Source organism: Motacilla alba, chromosome 5 (assembly GCF_015832195.1).
Source record: "Motacilla alba alba isolate MOTALB_02 chromosome 5, Motacilla_alba_V1.0_pri, whole genome shotgun sequence".
Classification (NCBI taxonomy): domain Eukaryota; kingdom Metazoa; phylum Chordata; class Aves; order Passeriformes; family Motacillidae; genus Motacilla; species Motacilla alba.
Window position 1 is genome coordinate 2,372,437 of NC_052020.1, and position 19,266 is coordinate 2,391,702.

The 19,266-nt window shown below is 40.9% G+C and overlaps 1 protein-coding gene across 2 annotated transcripts in view; it reads right to left on the reverse strand.

Moving 5' to 3' along the window:
* Window positions 1–17,509: 17,509 nt before the first annotated feature.
* Window positions 17,510–19,266, reverse strand: part of PRMT3 (protein arginine methyltransferase 3) — a 57,000-nt gene continuing 55,243 nt past the window's right edge. For both annotated transcript variants that reach the window (XM_038138135.1, XM_038138134.1), the window contains one exon: window positions 17,510–18,964. In XM_038138135.1, coding sequence (XP_037994063.1) covers window positions 18,953–18,964 — 12 coding nt within the window. In that variant the 3' untranslated portion in view covers window positions 17,510–18,952. The remainder of the gene's footprint in view (window positions 18,965–19,266) is intronic.

Below are 19,266 nucleotides of genomic sequence, written 5' to 3' on the forward strand. Positions count from 1 at the left end.
CGCTGGGAAGTTTGCCCAAAAAGGGATGGAGGCAGCCGCCGCAAGAACCCGCACTCTCTTCCCGGATGGTTTCTCCCACGACCCCAAGCCGCAGCCTTTGCGACCTCCGCAAATGCCATCCTCTGAAGTCCCAGCCTATTCCGGGAAGCAATTCCCACAGCACATTAATCCACGCACCTCGCGGAAGGGGAGGTTTCCTTCTTCCCTCCTCTCCTCGGGCTCTTTTTTTTTTGTTGTTGTTGTTTTTGTGGCAGGGAAATCTTGGCAAATCCAGGGAAAAACCGTTTGGCTGAAGTTCTCCGTAGGGACGGCCACTTACACTCTTTTCTCCCTTAAACTTAAAAGGTAAATACATAATGAGGGTGAGAATGAGTGTGAGGACCCCGGGGAATGCCTTTGAACATCCACTGCAGACTGCGATTGAACAGCCTAAAGGCAATTAGATCAGGGGTGTTAAACGATAGCTGTGAAATGCACTGGTTCCACTCGGATCAAGGACCTTGCGGATCTGACTTGCAGTCGAATGTAGGTTTCACGTGATCGTGCCTCTTCCATGGGGCGAGGACGCTGAATTCAGGCAAGTCCTCAGCAAGTGCAAAGGGCTCTCTCTGCAGTTCAGGAGTCCGAGAAATGGGCAGGTCTCCATCGATTCTCTGGGGCTGCACAGCTCTCCCCGGTGAATAAACCTGCCCTCACCCAGGGCTTGGGGATTTTACAGTTCTGGATAACAGGGATAAGTTAATGTGTGTGTGAAAAGGGTTATGACTTTTTTCATAACCAAAAATGGTCTTAAACCATTGTGATATAGCAATCCATAATGCAAAGCCAAGAACAATATTGTATTCACTCAGCTGAGTTGCACACATATACCAGCAAAAGTAGCTGTCAATAAGCCAGACCTTGCAAGGGACACTTCACCTTCAATTTCTTGTATTTCCCTTTTAATTCTACCTATATGCAATAAATTGTACAGCCTCAATTGCAATGAACAGTTTTCCCATGCGAAGAGACGGCCCCTTTCTTAAGGCAAAGATTCACCTCACCAGGCTGCAATATTTTACTTCTCTCAGTTAATTATATTCAAATAATGAAGAGACTGTAAAAATTTTTTCAAGTGATAATTACCTGTTATTTCCATCCTGTGAAATGCCTCAGTCTCATCCCGTTATTTTTTAGCTCTTCTGTACACTTTTCAATTTCCTTAACTTACATAACTCACTGGATGGCCCCTAGATTTCCAGATAATTATCAAAGTCTGGTATCCTTATTGTAAAAGGAGTCAGCTCCCTGAGAGGTTTAATTTCTTCTCTGGAGACCACTGTAAATAACAGAATTAAAAGAAAGGGGGATCAGGTGGGGGGAAAGCAGAAACATCTGGAGAAAATTTCTGCACCACTGGCCAGGCACTTATGCTCCTAACAGCTATTTTCCCCAGATATACATGTTTCTTCATTTGTCTGGACATTTGCCTTAATCACAGGGCATAATCTCAGTATAGGACATAATAACCAAAGCTTTGAACTTTCACTTTGCAGTAGAACAGGACATGGAAGAAAAAAACCCCATATATTTAATGAAAAAGTTATAAGTGGATGCTATTTAGAGCTGTAAATAGATTTCCATGATTTACCTGTAAGCAATCAAGTCAAGGATATTTTTTTCTTGTGCCACAGTGAACTCCAGACTTAGCTTAGCCCAACCACTGAACTTAACAAGTCCCCCTCTTCAGGTGAAATTGCACCTGTCCTAACATTGCAATCAAAATAAAAATACATTTATTTGACCTAGTGGTGCTCAGAAATGGATTAAGAGCAGTAGTTTCTTCAAGCTGTAGAAATACACAGTAACTTGTGTCAGGACAGGGAACAGACAGGGAAGACTCCTTGGATCCATGCTGGTCTGCACAGGGAGAGCTGCACAAGCAGCACAACCAGGAATGCTGTGCAGAGCAAGCCAAGTGCTTTCTGGATGTCATCTCAGCCTGGTCACTTCAGCTCAGTCTCAGTACAAACCTGAGAGGGGGCATGGCCCGGGGCTGTGGCAGCCATGGGCCAGAGAGGCTGGAGCAGCAGCAGGTCCTGGCTCAGAGTGGCAGCAGGCTGGATGCCAGATGGAGCAGGACAGAGAAACAGGGACAAGGAACTGAACATGGGGCACATTCGATCACAGCATATTCACAGGCATGGTTCACCTGCAGAAACCACCTGCAGAGGTGGGTTTGCTTGGCACACTGACTTAGTGTTGAGCCATCAAGCATCAACTCAGCTGAATTTCAATATTAATAGAGATTTGCACTCTAAACAACACTGCCTGAAAAGAATAAGTCTTCAAACTGTGCTATCTCAGTCACCTGTATAATGTAAAAATACCACATTAAGGTTTGAACTCCTGATCACAAATTTGGAAAGAAATTATCACAAATAGCACAAAATGAGAGAAAGTTGATTTTCCAAGCCACAAGTACCCGATTCTAGCAAATAGCCAGTCCATTTTAACACCTTTCACTCTCTGCCTTATCCACTGCTGACTGTTGAGTCAAAAGGAAAAATCACAGCATGCACCTCTGTGAGGCTGTGTGAACTTTCTCCAGGGTCAGCAACATTGACTACATGATCCCATTTAAAGAAAAAAAAAAAACCAAAACATACTAATGTACCTACTTCAGTGTTTCACAAGGCAAGTCATGACAGTCATTTGGATTCTGATTGGAAAAAACCAACCAACCAACCAAACAAACCTTAAACATTTTCTGTGGTCTCTCATGGGAAATTCTAACTTTGTTTAAGCATGGATTCTTCACATTAAATTTGTTTCCTCTTTTACTGTGAAAGGGGAAATCTCCCAACACAGTGAAGTGGGTATGGTGATTGTCATACAGAGATAACAAAACTGTGATCTCTCTGTCAGCATGGAAAAATTCCACCCTTCATCCTGCAGAGTGCCAGTTGAAGAAAAACATCTGTCCAGGGCTGATGACCCAGTATAGGGATGTAAGGCTAAACCAGTGAGTGGTTTGTAGGATATTCATAGGCAGTGAACTTTTCAGATCATAAGTTAAACCTAACAGTATTTTGGCTGAAGAATAAATGTTAAGGACAAACTTTCAGCTACAGCTTCTCTCACTGGGCTACCTACTTGGAGGACATTAGTAATGACACCCCTTTCTTAATCAAAGTGATCCCAGTATACTTGGAACAGCTCTGTAGGAATATACTGGTGGAAACGTTTCCAACCCTCCTCAACAGAGTCCCAGTGTAAATCCAGAGAGAGAGTCTACCCTGGGGTCTGAGCCTTAGCTATAAGCATGCTGGGAATGCCAGCACTGTGCAGCTGGGAACATCCCCGTAGCTGAGGAGCAGGAGACAGGGATGCATTACACAGGCACTTTTCAGCTCCATTACACTATCAGATGGCTCAGAGGGGCTGTGGCATCGCAGCAGAGGATCTGGCTAACAGCTGTACATGTGGCTGTTACTCACAGCCCCCTCAGCTGTTTGTCAGAGCTCCACAAGCCCACAGTGTCTGCACCTCACTGAGCACACAAACAGCTCTGTGGCCCATCAGTGCTGATCTGGTCATGCTGAACTAGACCTGACTTGCAGCATCCCTTCAGCTTTGATTCTGGAGAGACAGCTCCAACATTATTCACAACAGAAAAACTTAAATATCCTCAGATGATCGGTGCATTCCACTTAGGGTATTTAGTTTCAATCGCAGATAGTGAATTGTTTAAAAATTGAAAAAGCAAGTAAGCCTTTGCCAGTTTATATACTGAAATCAGCTTTAAGCATTCTCCTGAGCATAAATTTCCAATTAGAATGACTCTGTTCTCCCAAGCTACGAGACTCATTGTTTAAATGATAATTTTGTTAATTCCTATGCTTCATTTTCTGAAATTCTGTGTAGCTTCAACAATGACTTCCAAAAATACTTAATGCCTTGGACGTATGAAAAATTCAAGGTGATCCACTATCTAAGATAATGGAAAATCAAACTCTGACTTAGTGTCAAGATAATTTTCTTATCAAGGTTCTCAGCTCACACCTATACTTGTCAGTGAGATGTAAGAGATGAAAAAAAAAAATCACCAAAGATACTTCAGTTGTCAGCTTCTCCCAAGTACCTTTCTAATTTAATCTTTCTTTACCCTTTCCTAGTAAAGCCCCATTTATCTGGGGCACTCAAAAGATGTTTTCTCATCACATTGCTAAGAATTTAAGAATATACAGCTAAATACCATCATTACTCTTTTGCAGCTAAAGAAGCAGACAAACAGGCCCAGCTCAGGCAGGCAATGATGAACTGGAAAAGGGAAGAACCTGTCCAGGATGATGTGAGACTGGAACTTAGCTCTGCCACAAGCCCTAGGTGACCTCAGATACATTGCTTCAACAGGGAATTTGAATGAGCATGGACAGCAACCTCCATCCTTTCTGCTCCTGCTCAGCAATATCTCCTCTGAGATCAGGTCTGATTCCAAGGACTCCATCCAATTTCATATCCCCCTCTGTGACCTCTCAGTAGCCTCCAATAGTCTGAGATAAAAGCATTTAGGTAACTAACTTCAAAACCTGTTAGACATCTTCCTTTCAGGCAGAAGCATGAGGATATGGTTATGCTGGCAGCCAGGAGGAAGTTTCACATGGGTAGGCAACTGAACCAAGAGAAAGTGATTAGGTGTAACGACAGAGACATGGACCCAGACTGGCAGGGCATCTGAATCATTTATTCAAAGAAAGGAGCTGGTTTTATACAGCTCTTCAAGGCACAGTATTTCCTCATATGGTAATTCTCACTCCGTGACCTATCCCACGTTGCCATGTCAGCCCCACGTGTTCTAAATGTCCTTCCATGGGGCGATCACGTGCTGTGCACCTGTCTGTCAGCTCCCAGCAGGCTCCTCTCTGCAGGGCTCTGCTGTGTGACACCTCCTGTCCCAAAGGCCAGGCAGCGACAAGCTGCCCTGTGCGGCCATGTGCTGCCCTGCATGTGCTGCTCTGTGCTGCCATGTGCTTCTTCAGGTTCGTCCCACGGCCTGCAGCTCACCTCTATCCCATCTCTTTCCACAATTCCCTCTTTTTTGTTTTATACAAACAGGAACCACAAAACAAGCACTTCCAGCATTAGAACGCATCTGGCCCACCACCTGAACCAAACAAGCTCCATTCATCTTGTTCCCTTGGCTTCCCCATGAGCTGCTGATGAAGGTGGAGCAACCAAGGCTGGTTGGATCCCTCCTGCAGGTGCTCATTGTGGACTGGAATCTGTGGAAACACAAGGAGATCTTTGCCCCCAGGTTAAGTGACCTTGTGATTAAAAAAATGTTGTTAGACAGCAAGATTCTAAAAATTAAAAATATGTAAGACTTTTGTGGGGCTACATTCCATCCCTGCACTCCCCTCCCTCTTTTTTTGTTTTAACTACTGTAACATGAATATGTTTCAACCTATTAAATTCAGGACAGTGTTTATTGTAACATGCACTTCTCTTTCTATGAACAGTAAAACAATACATCTAATAAAACAACAAGTGCTACTGAGCAAAAATCAGCAAGGTAATATCTTCAGCTGCCTAAATACTTCACCAGCCCCTAGAGTCTGCCATTGCTGGGGAGCCCCATTTCACAGTGAGGACTTGGAGAGCTTTTTCTGGACAAGGTTCACGAGTTTACTTCAAAAGGGGGTCCAGTTTTTTAAGACCAAATCTGCAAGTCAAAATGACTTGATTACACTTTCAGTGCAAAAACACCTGGGTCTGACGGCATGCTTCCTGATCCAGCCAGGACCAGGGCTTGGCCAGGGCCCAAGGGACCCTAAAATACCTATAAACAAATATTTATTTGTGTAACCAAAGGAACGCATATAAGTAACATTAAAAAATTATCTTAGAACTAAATCCCTTTATAAAAAAAATATGTATTGATACTATCTGGATCCAGAAATATACTACAATCACAGAGCTAACCTTAAATTTCTCTAATAAACAGTCATTTACTGAAAATACAAAGTTAGTTTTTAACAAAGCCAAAAAATGACTTAACAATACCTGAATTTGCCAATTTTCCTTCACAGAAGGTATATAAATCCAGGCCTGAGACATTACAATTATATTAACTCCCTAGGTGGTTTCAAAAGATAACAAGACCTTTTAAAAAATACTGCTTTTTAAAAAACACTGTCAGTGGAAACACTGACACTAGAGACATCTGTGCAAAAATGGAGACATCCAGAAAGCAAGATTTCTCCATTCCAAACACCCCAAAACAGTCCCTAAAAGTCTAATGGATTTGTATTAATTTTTATGGTTGTTTTTTTTTGTTTTGTTTTTGTTTTTGTTTTTTTTTTAAGTCCTGTGTAAAGTTTCATGCCTCTTGCTCTTCCCTACACTAAAATAACAGCTTCAGCCTACTTTCTTCTTCCTTAGTGTTCAGCTTTTACAGGTCTCTGCTTATATTTGTTTATCTACACTCTCCATTCCATCTTTTCCTGAAGTATGCCCCAAGACACTTACACATCACTACCTACAAACACTAAATAAAATACAACTTCTAAAACATTTAAAGACTTTTGAGTGGGGTTAGAATCAAACAGTGCTAAGTTAGATGCCTACACTCCTTAGAAAATTTAAAAATCCATCTTTATTGCAAACAAAGATTTACAATGGAAGTTGAAATAACATATAAAAGTTCTCCCTCTAATTTATTATTTTTGACATCTGTCTTTTAAAAATACATGTAATAACATGAGCCGGAAAACTCACTGTATATTTTTAGTTTGAACTTAGCAGATTTATAAGCAAATCAGTTTACTGGTGCTTGGGGAGATGGTAGTGCTATCCATTGCAACTACCAGTTTGCATATTATTTAAACATACTAAAATACAAGTCAAAACTCATACATTTGAAGAATAATTCTCATTTTTCATCAATATGATTGCTGTTGTTATTGCACTCAATTTAAATATAGCTATGCCTTATGAGGTTTACTTTTTCTGTACCATTTTATTCTAAAGTTAGGAAAATCTTGCTTGGTGATGTGTGTTTGACAGGCACCATTGGATTGGTGTGCAATACAGTGATTGATTTCCTACTTCATGTACCTCTGCATATGTGTTCTCCATTTCAGATGCTGTAAAAGCAAAGGAACCTTATAATTTTTGAAAGACAATCCAAAATAGTCATAAATAGAAATTCTTCCACAGAATACTTTTAGAAGTAGTTGTGATACTTTAACCCAAACTTCCAGTCATTTCCATGGGAGATACTTCTGACATTTTAGTAAATGTTTCAACTAAAAAAATAATTTAATACATGAGTCCCTTGACAAGGAATGATGCAGGGGTTGTGATTACTTCCAGTTCACCTTGGACAGTTTCTAAGGCAATAAGATACTGCATCAAATTCTTCTTTGTTGGAGTCTTTAGGCATTTAGGACTTTGCTGAAACTTGGCATCTGAGCATCTCCAGGTGCCCTTGTTGCAGAATTGTAACTTTTTGGATTACAACTACCAGTATGGTGGTTCATTGAGGGACACTATGAAGAATTCTATTAGGCATTTTTATTTCCCTTCTCCTTTTCTTACTCTCTCTGTTTAAAATGTTTTGAGACTAACCCCTCAGTTCTCTTCAAGTTGATAAAAAATTCTGAGAGAAGCCTTGCGTTCTTTTGTGATACCTGCATTTTGGCAATAACATCTCTCTAACAATCATAAACATGTCCCCCTTTAATTGCAATGGGGCAGATGGATGATAAGACATTTAGTGAAATGATATCCTTTGAAGAGACTTTCTGACAGTGGAAATACTTGCTTTTTCATTCTGCCACCTCATCATGGGTGTAGGGCCCAGTCAGGTGAGACGAGGGGGATTGAGCTGCCTTTTCCCCACTCTGGTCCCCATCAAGGGAACGGCAATGGGGATGACGAGCCAGAGGGTCAAACCCCGGACAAGTTATGCCTGCCCAGATATCTGTAATATAACCACCTGGACCAACCAATTACTTCAATGTCAGCACACTCATCTCTCCTGTGTCAGAGAAGATTTTTCACTGCTTTACAGGAATTGTTACAAAACTGACAACACAGAGATATCTTAGATCCAGAGGATGGGTCTTGCCTCCTTCTATCCAATTTGCTCACCTTCAAGCAACACATCCTTATTCAACTTTGAGCAATAGCATTTAGACAGACAAATTAAATTAATTTTGATGTCTGGAGACTCTAGCCTGGAGAATTTCACAGAACTTTCACACGTTCCTTTCTCCAACTTTCTGCTGGGATTGACAATTATTAGTGGTTACTCTTCAGGCATAGGGGAAACAAGCCAGCTTGGTCTGCAGCAGGCAGAGGAGCAAATTCCAGGTACCATCCAGCACTGATCCTGGGAAAAAGCAAAGAACCCCCAAGAAAGTGAAGGAGCATGCAAACACACACTTCAACTTGGAGACAACCACAATTTGGGAGCAGGTGTGAAATACAGGGAAAGAAACAAAAACAACAAAAAAACCCAGGGTCGGACCGGAAATGGATGTACTTTCCAAGGACATGAAGTAGTAAGGTCTGCAAAACAGAGCTGTTTCTTCTGCAGAGATGATCTGAAAGCTACCAGCAGCTCCTGATATCAGCTGACAGAGTCAGCAGTGTTCAAACAGGGCTGATCCAGAATTTCTAATTATTTTTTTAGGCTATCAAGGCCACCACAACCTGCTTCAAAACTCGGATCTAGATACAACAGGCAGAAGGACTTGAACATATGGCTTCCCCTTGGACAGTGTCAGGCAGAAAAGAGGGGCATGTGCATGCTCAGTATTTACTTTTGGTGCGATTATCATTGAACATACAAGTATAGAAAGCTCATATGTGAAGCCAGAATGGTATTAAAATCCATGGCAACATGGTATTAACCCCTGTGGTTTATTTATCTCTCTCAGATCCCACACAATCAGAGGGAAGCAAGCTAGAGCAAACCTTGGTCCCTGGAATGTACTGCAGAAAGATGAACTGTCATGCACACCATTTCTCCCCTGGCCCTTCATCAGATCCACGCGTCACCCCCTGCAAAAATCCTCCAGGTGACAGCTCATCTCTCTCCCTTCTATTTCCATGCTACTGAGCATGAAAAATAGCTTCACAGTATGAGCTGCAACAGGCAGGGAGTGAGGAGGAAGGAGAAATATGACCTGCAGAGGTGTCTGTGAAGCACAGGAAAATGTAATATGATCTGGTGATATTTTTTTAAACCAGATGCTGTTCTAGGTTGAGGTAATTACCAAGTTGCAGGTAGGTATTTTACTGGCTTTTATTAACTTTTTTTGTCACCTACACTCTTGTTATCAGCTAGGATTATGTCATGATCCGCCCTCACGGACGAGATTGTGATGGTTCGTTATCTGATCTCAGGGTACAAAACACCAACACGGCAAGGGGGTTTGCAGCAACAAAATCAATGTACTTTATTGAACAATCACAGCAAAATGCATTGGAGGGAACTGGGGAGAGAGAGAGAGAGAGAGAAAGAGAGAGAGAGAAAGAAGAACCCTATAGGAAAGGAAGGAAAGGCAGAGTAGGTATATCTACCAACATAGAGGCGATGCAATTCTTCGAGGTCCAGTCGGTGTCCAGTTGAGGAGTCGCCTTCACGTTGGGGAGATCTCGAGAGGCTTGCTGACTTGAGGGGCCTTTTCTATTGAAGGTTGGGAAGGAGGGGGGGAAAGGATACAATAGTCAGCAGTGGGGGAAAGCCATTGTTTTTCCTGGTTCAGTGGTCACTGCTTACAGGAAAACATCTCAGTTTGATCAGCTGTTCTCCCCCACACACACTGCCCTCCTCCCCCCAGGTTACAGGTTTCAGTCCTTGGGGAGGAAAGAAGTCTTTTCCATATAGGGGTTTCATGTCTCAGTCTTAGAGGGAGTGGCTTCTCCCATCTCAGTCCATCTGCCACGGTGGCTGTACAGTAGATGAAGGGTCTTCTGAGGAGACCACCAAAGGGTAATTCCAGAAGAGAGTCCAGCCAGGTTAGGAGGTGGAAAACTCCAGGCCATTGTCACAGAGCAGTGCAGGCGAAGGAAGGTCAAGGTGCTCCTTGTCCTTTCACTGGGAGCAGTGTAGCATGAGGTGGACAAACGCACCTGTGAACAATAACTCAAGTTCCAGTCCCAGGGCCTTGGCAAGCCCCCACCAAACCAGGATGTAGGATCCTCTTTCGGTGGTCTCAGTCTTTTTTCACGACGATCGTGAGGCAGATGAGAAAGCAATTTTGGGCAGAGTCTTACAGATTATGCATTCCTCTCCTTATTTCCGTTTCATCTCTAGAGAAATCATAAATTACACTTGGCTAACCCCATCTAAGTTTTTTATTCCTTATGGATGACAAGTAGAGGTGAGGCACTCTGGAAAGAGACTCTGTATTTAAAATATTTCATGCAAAAAAGCATATGATAGATCTACCCAGTGCCTGCCTCAGCCTCTCTGGTTCTCCACCACACCACCTTTCCAAAGAGACTGGTGAAGTGTTGCTTAGTGCACAGCACATGTCAAACAAATCAAAGTTTGATGCTTGATCGCTTCCCCACCTCCTCCCCCCGCCCCCAAATAACAACGGCTGCACATATCAAACAGTGAGTGCACATGGGGAAGGAGATTTGAAAATAAGTATTTGTCCTCTTCCAAAGGATCAGTACACTTCAGCATTTTCAAAATACAGCCAGCAACATCAGAATATGCTGAAGAGCAAATTGATTGGCACAACAACAACTACTCACAACAAGGTTTACTGGTAATATGTTAGCTAGGCATTCTGACTAATAGGAATGGCTTCATTTTGCTCTCAGTGCTCTAACGTGAGGTACAAACACAGGAATTTATTAAAAACATTCAAGCACAGAGTGGTCCCAGAGGAGCAATGACAAAACTCAGGAAAAGCAACCATGTCCTGGCAGGCATATCAAAGACTAGCATTTTATCAAAAACCTAATAAACTCCCCTCTGAGTTCTTTGAAAGTCTTTCCTCAACTCTGTAGACAGTCTTGAAAATTTCTTCTGGGGAATAAATGCATGTGACCAGAGAAATGGTGGGACTGGGGTAACAGCTCAGCCATTTCTTGCTTACTCCACTGACTGAAGCAAAGTGTTCAGATGGCAACTACAAAAGCAGACTACAGGACCACAGAATCATAGGATTGTCTGGTGTGGAAGGGACCCTAAAGCTGATCTTGTTCCTATGCCTCTGCTAGGGACACTTTCCACTATCCCAGGTTGCTCCAAGCCCATGCAACCTGGCCTTGGACACTTCCAGGGATCGGGCATCCTCAGCTTTTCTGGGCAGATTGTGCCAAATGATGTTACAATATTGATTTTGTGGAGGTTTTCCTGCTGACAGCTCTCTTACCCACTTCCTTCAATAATGTCTCAATTACTTCAAAAGTAATTAACTGTCACATGGATGAATAAATCAGGCATGAAACATCTGATTCAGAAAATAGTTCCATGTGAAAACCACAAAATTCCATTAAGGGCTGGGCTCAGCCACAACCCTAACTCCATTTCTTAGCCAGATGTTGCATTTAGGTTTTAACTTCAGAATTGACCAAAAAAATGGATTAAAAGGTGATCAGAAAGCCATGAAAGACGGAGTATTTACTCATACTACATCATCTGCTTGTGGGGCTTCTTTTAACATAGGAAGACAAGAAAAAACATGACATCTTTTAATATTAAAACACAGATCAACCTGCTCTGAAGAAATGACATTCAAGAAGTCTGTTTTAGAGGAAACAATCTTATCTTTCATTTAAGGCACTACAAAGGAGGTGGCTTCATGTTTTTGAGGAGCTTGCATTCAGAAAGGCAAACTTTTGTAAAAATATAAACCTCAGTTTCATCAGAGCAATTAAAAAACAAAAAAGAAAATTAAAATCCCTAGTCACTTTAGAAAATTTTGATCACAGCTGAATAGCTTGATAATTAAAGAAGGAGCTTGTAATACCTTCACATCCTCTGTTTTTGACAACATTAAATGACCTTGGTTAACCAAACCTCTTCTTCTTCCATTTTCCTCAGCTGGCAGTGTGTTCCCTGCTGTGGTTTGCTGTCATTTGCAAAGGACGTTAGTTTGTTCCAGGTGAGAAGTTAGAAAGATTGGGGATACCTGTCCCCACTAGGCTGCTTAGTCCAGGTCACTGTCACCTGGCACCCTAAAGGACGTCAAAGTCACTGCAAACCAATAGTAAAAGCATTATTTCTACCTCTGGGGACACCACATATAATCTGTTATTCTCTGAGCCAAATCCATTTTGGGGTCTCCACAAACACAAGGGCTGTGACTGTTCTAAAGGCAAAATGCTCCCAAAATTAACATCAGTGCTTGCATTATTATGAGGCAAGAAACTTAACTCTGCACTGCTTTTTCTCCTCAGTGCAAGGCTTTGTATTAATTCCCAAGCAAGCAAGCAGTACAGCACAGTTTAACATCTGAGTCACAGAGGCCTTCTCCTTCTCATATCCAATTTTCCAGTTGAGTAGTTTTTGTTCCAACAATGTCCAGTCCTGTGACAGGAGTCAATACTATTAAGAAATTCCCTCTTTTCAGTGCTCCTCTCTTTGCACAACCCATCAGAAGGTTAAATCAAAATTCAGTTGTACTTACTGAATTCTACTTGTATTTCAGGCTTAATTACCTAAACCATCGTTACCCAAAGTGGATCAACACTCCTTCAAGGGAGCTCCTCATGCCTCCCAGGACCTTTGGTCTTCTGATGTGTCTCCCACCAGGTCACTTTTCTTCCTGCCACTCTCAAGCTCTCTCTTTCATCCAGGCAGTCTGCAACACTCAGGGAAATAGAAGCAAAAGCTAAAATTCTTAGCAAGTTTTGACTTTATAACGAAAAGTACTGCAAACAGAGAGTGATGGCTCTAAAGAGTGAAGCCAATATGTATTAATTTATTTGGACAATATTGGATGAATGATGTCAATTTTACAGGTTTTTGTTTATTTGTCGATTTTTAATTCTAGTCTATGAATATCACCTGCTCAAGTGGTAAGCCAATTAAGCCAGGTGTAGCGATCCCAAGAGGAGCACACCTGGCACAGATTATATTCCAGTAGCACTGGCATTATGTCCACTAGAAGGCTTTTCACCAGTGGTAATTTCCCAGATGTGGGTGTCCTCTAAGCACTTGAATCACTCACACTGCACATTACTCTGGGGTGCAGATGTGATGTCTCTCAGCTAATGCCAGCCACTTCAGAAAAATCCATCCCTTCTTTTGTATAGGAAGGGATCATGTATCAAGATGCCAGAAAGATAAGGAAAAAACCCTGAAAAATGGGTATCCCATTTTACCAGTTTTTCCTTGGAAGAAAACAAAATAATTTGAAAAGCCTCTTAAATCACCATGTGAAGGGGGTTTATTTTAGCATCTGCCAGTTGAATCTAAGGAGAGTAATTTTATTTGGGTAGTAGTTTTTACTTGTGAAAGGCTAACTACAGCCAGTTTGCTTTCCAGGGGACATATTTGCTCTCACTCTATTTGCACTGATGTTTTGAGTAGTACCCAAGTGGAAAATAGAGTTAACATGTTGAGTAAGCTTTATTCCTCTTTAATTTGTTATCACGGACATTAAGCGTCTTTTATTTTACTTTGGTTAATTGTTAGAGGAACAGCAAGAGAAATGTTATAAATCCAAAAACTGATTGTTTCATGGTAGAGTTTTTCCATAGGATGAGTGAGGCCTTTTCATTTACCATGGAGGAGCTCAGAGAGCTCGGGAACCTGGAGGCATTAGTAATTCAAAGAAACCCAGTAACACCCTTGCCATTCAGAAAGGGATAGAAATGAAGTCTGTTTCTATTTTGATATATGGGAATTAGCAAAGCAGGCAAAAATTCTGAACCAATTGGTGGGCGCCAGGGAACAGACATTTACACATTACATTCAGGTGCTGAAAAAGCATGAGCTTTTAAAATAACCTATTAATAATTCCTGTGTGCATGGCACCTCACCAGCAGGAAGGCTTCTCCTTCTCTCTTTGCTGCTCAACAAGATCATTAAACTAGTATTTACCAATACCACTTTTCCCTGTGAATTATCAACATATGAATTTAATATAAGATCAAAAAATCATATCAACCAGCATGTGTTTAAACATTATTACTAAACTGGGAAGACTGAACCATCTTCAGGTTTCTGTCCAGTTACATAAAAGCAATTCAAACTGGATGTTTTCTACACCTGTTCAATCACGTAAGTCCTTCTGCAAATTTGTCTGTAGTGCTCATAACATTAAAAGCCAGATTTTCCCTCTAATTTCCCTTTCCATGTAATAAGGTATTTGTCTTTTAATTAGATGTCACTACTTCACTAGCTTTAACATCTGTCAATGCTTGGATAAACAAAATAACGTAAAATGTCTTTGCCATTCCTTTCAAAATTTGTGTATTCAGAGATATACCCATGACTTCATTTTTAGTTGCCTTTGAAAACTCCTAAATGCTGTTACTATGCAGTTAATCCATGTAGTAAAAGCAGTAGCAAATTGTACTTCTAATCCTGGTTTCTAAAAATAAAATCACCACTTTAGTCTTCACACAAGTCTTTACTTTCAACCCTTGATCTTCCAACTCCTCCTCCTACCTCTTCCAGACAGCCATAGCCGGGCTGTCATTCCACAAACCTCGAGGAAGACATACTTCTACAATTTTTCCTTCAGATAATTTCAACCAGGGACAGAAAACACTAAGAGTCATAACTGCTGTGAACTTCAGGCACTATTAAACAGAGAGCAGAGAAACATCCTTGAAATAAAACTCTTCAAACCTCACTAGCAGCCTACATTTTTAGTTAGAAGCTCTATTTCCCAGACCAGCTCTCCAAATTCTCTGTAGAGCTTTATTTGAAATTGAGGCTTTGCTATTCTCTGAAGCTGGATCTGTCTCATTACAGCACACCCCACATGACAGAATTTAGAAGGTCAAACTAAGGTGTACGCGCAAAAATCCTATTAAGAGACCCCAGCATGGTGCTCACTGAAGAGTCATTCAGTTACCAAGGAGCAGAAGCTTTCAAGTTTGTCAGTCTTGCTTAGCTGCTCTCTGATGGGTAGAAGCAGCAAGATAATTTTACAGCTTAGCAAAACATTTAAAAGCACTGCAGAAGACAAGATTAAAAAACCCCAAAAACTAACATCTAAATAAGAAGTACAGCTGTGAGCATCCATATAATTTTCAGGTGGGTTATTTATCTTCAAGTACACAGACTTTGGGCACAGATTTGCAAGTAGAAGGCAGGTCAACCTTCAGGTTTTATCTGAATATTAAAAGAACTTTTATGTATCATGGTCTATCTTAGCTCTTCTGACTTTGGGCTAAGTATAATGCAAATTGCTTCAGCATGAATAGAGATTGAGAACTGCTGGTAAAGAACACTCCTTGAGAAAAAGGTTAACTATGGGATTAAACATTAAAAACTTCTGTCCATGCAACTTCAGAAGTGCTGTACTTCATAACTTAGCATGGCAAAAACGTATTTTCCAAAAACAACACCCCTGAATGCCCAAAACCCACTCCCATACACAAACTTACATGAGACTGCTGATACCTATCACTCAGGTTTCCTGGTTTTGCAAATGAAGACACTTTCCCATTAAATTTGTAGTTGCCATCTGCAATTTTGGTCAGGCAAATTTTATCCCCTTGGAAAACAGACCTGCCTTTACCCCCTTGTATTCATTTGCCCTTTGCTGAGTGCAAGTTTCACAAAATGAATTTATAAAGTGAATTAAGGGCCCTAATTTTTCTGATGTCAAAGAACAGGCTTTGTTTATGCATGAAGCTACACACTAAGGAAGGTATCATAATTCCATCTTGTATTTCTTCATGCATCTGACAACTGACCTGAAATTACCAATCGTATTTATTTTTATTTTAGATTCTCCTAGATATGCATCACAGACCCAGTGAGACTTTTTAACGTGCTTTGGCAGTTCTCCATTAGCAACAACTTATTCATACATTTTAAGGCCTATGACAACCCTTTGTCTCTGTCTTATTGCACCTGCATCCCTCTTCTGCAGTGCCTGCAAATCAAGCATGCTCTGAGCACTGGCTGCTGAAGCAAAGATTAGATTTGTACAGGGGTTGTTGCACCTCCCAAGAATCAGCTGCACATTCAACATTTCAAATGAAAGAATCAGGGAGAAGAGGAGCACCATGCGATGGGACAGATCTGATCATCAGAAATAGGAAAATGCTGTCAGGGCACATTAGAAGTTCAAACAAAATGAAAACCAACAACAACAACAAAAAAAAACAACAAAAAAACCCAAAAAAAAACCAAAAAAGAAAACCCAGAGCAGGAAAAACTTAAAAGCCAGAGACAGGAGATGCTCTGGAAAGAAGCCAGCAGCAAACAGCTCCATGGATCACGTCAGGCAAGAATCATGAGGTGAAGAACAAGCAGTGGAGAGCATCAGGCACCAGCGGGGTTTGCTTCTGCATCAAAAACTGCATCTCTCCACAGCAGCTCCAGGGAAGGAGAGGGAAGAATAGAAGAAAACAGAGCTCTAAGGCAGGTAAATAAATGCCTCATTGGAATTTCAAAGTTACAGAGATCTAACCCATAGGATATATAATTTCGATACTGCTTAGACGAGGGAAAAAAGATTTTGTCACATAAGATGTTGTTAAAGAAATAAATTCTGTGAGGTAAATTTAGATGAGCTGGTGTAACAGGCAAATGCTGTCAGATGATAAGTGAAATTCAGGCTTCCTACAACTTACTTTTTTCTTTCTGTTCTCAATACAGGAGCACACACTGAAGTAACACATTTAGGCCTGAAACTGTGGATAACCCAATTGTTAAAAAATACTTAAAAATTTGATACACCAATGGCTGATGAACAAGTTGTTCCTACCACCTGGACAAAGAAATGTTTCCATGAACTGTGCAGAATACCAGCCATTTCTGCGCTATTTTGTTTATTTATTTATTTGCGTTTAATTCAGTTACAAATTACTTGCGTCTTTGGCCACATTGACCATGTGCCGTAGAATGAAGGATCCCATTTGTATGAATGATTATTATCTCTCACTGGACAAATCCAAGGGCATTTTTACTCCAAACAGTTACTTTCCACTTTTCTGCCTCAGATTCAATCATTAGAGTCCCTTTAAGTGAGGATTTACTGATCCTGTTTCCTACAATATTTAATTCTTAGAGTTACAATTAGGAAATGTAAATAACTCATTGGGCTGTCAGATGAATCCCATATTATTCAACTGCTAGACTGAAAAAAAGCCCCCTATAACTGATATTTCCACAGGATGCTGTGAGACAATCACCATGGGATCAACGTCCACTTGTGTATTTGAAGGTCTTTGAAAATCCAGTGCCTTTATTAAATCACCCTCCTCAGGCTTTACATTAATGGAAATCTTTTCAGAATATTTTCCTTCTGGCTAGATGATACCAAATCCTCAGGTTTTAGCAGAGTTTGTTTATGGGGGTTTTTCTTTATTTATTTATTTTAAGATAGTATTTACACATTTTCAAGCCTCTTTTATCTTTTAGCCCTGCAACCCAAGGCTACACAAACTCTCTACCAGGCTTTGCACTGCTCTACCTTTGCATTCTTTTTCTTCTCTTCTTGCCTTCTACAGCAACATTTACACAAACATAAAATCTGCAGAAGTATAAAAAACCTCAGATTGGAAGGGCCTTGAACAAGACCAAAATGGATATATGTCACCAAGCTAGACAAGTGTTAGCAGCTCACTGAGACTCACCCGTGTTTATCCGTGTAGAGCATTCCCACTTCTCAGATACCACTGGGAAATAAAACTTGCATCTTTGACTTTTTTTGTGTGTGCAATTGTCTCATTTTTTAATGAAGTTTTTTATAGTGAAGCCTATTCTGAAAATAGATAGAATTTAAGAACTGTGTGCAGTCTTATTTGCATAAACGGAGGGATCTAAAATCAGTACCTGAGCATTCCTGTTATGTGAGTCAAGCTCCTGAACATCCACATGTTAATCAGGACATTTAAGGAGCCTAAAAGAAATTAAAATGAATACCTACATGCACACACCCCCCCCTCCCCTGAACAGTCAACCTTTGAGTGTCTAGTGTTTCTGTAAGAAGCCAAACCAAACCCACCCTTCCAGCAACTGCTTTTTGTTTGTTGTGTTTTCCCCAAAGCTGCTAAGAGACATACTTCCATGCAACTATGCTCCAACAGGTTTATAGAGAAAAAACTGTAGGCACAAATAAATGAGCCATCACAGGACAGACAGAATTTCCAATTACACAGAACACAAGGAAAGCAGCAACTGCATTATATATTACACTGAGTTCATTTATTTAGACAAATGTAACTGAAACGTGTACAACTTTTAAACTGCAGAAGTGTAGTAAAAATACCGTCTTTGTTGCCCCAATCTTGCAGCTGGAATTCAAAAATTATTCCCATTGGGATTTTCCAGCTACTGTTGAGGTACACTCACATATGACTAAGCTGCTTCTTTCACAAAAAAAAATACTATACAAGGATTTTGCCAGTGGAAGAATAAAACATTACTGAGAGATCATATTTATTGTTCCTTACAGCAAGACTTCAGACTCATTTTTTCTCACCTAGCAGTCTCAGGTAACCCAAACCCATCTTTCTTGCTTTCCTCACACCACGTGAAGCAGCAGGATCTGATTTTGTCATAAATCTCAGCTCTAGGTAACTTTTCCATATTCTTGTGTGTGTCCACACACACACAAACCAAGAGTTTACCATTTCTGGATATTTCAGAAGAGTTATCAGCAGTCAAATGCAGCATTTGAATTGAGCCCCTCCCAGACACGGACAGAGTTTCACTGAAGGCTGTATGTCTGCTGGGTGTCCTCCACTGAGAGGGTGATGATGAGGGATCGCGGATCCTTTCTGTTCTTGCGGACTGTGATCTTTCCTCTCAGGGCCTCTCCTGAAAAAACAAGAAGGAATTGCTCTGGTTACAGTATTGAATCACTCACAGAAACAGCAAAGATGCATTGCATCCATGTTGCATAAGAAGCTGATCCCAATTAATCAGAATTTTAAAAGTCTAAAGAAATTTACATTTTTGAAGCTCTTGACAACAAACCTAAGTCAAACTTAACTGCAGTTAAACCTGGAGAGGTGCCAAGTTGTGGCTGATGCTTCACTTCTCAGAGGTCCACCCAAATTACTGATATGCCAAATATTTCACTTGTGGCTGGGGAAAACCACTGTACCCCTTGGGTATAT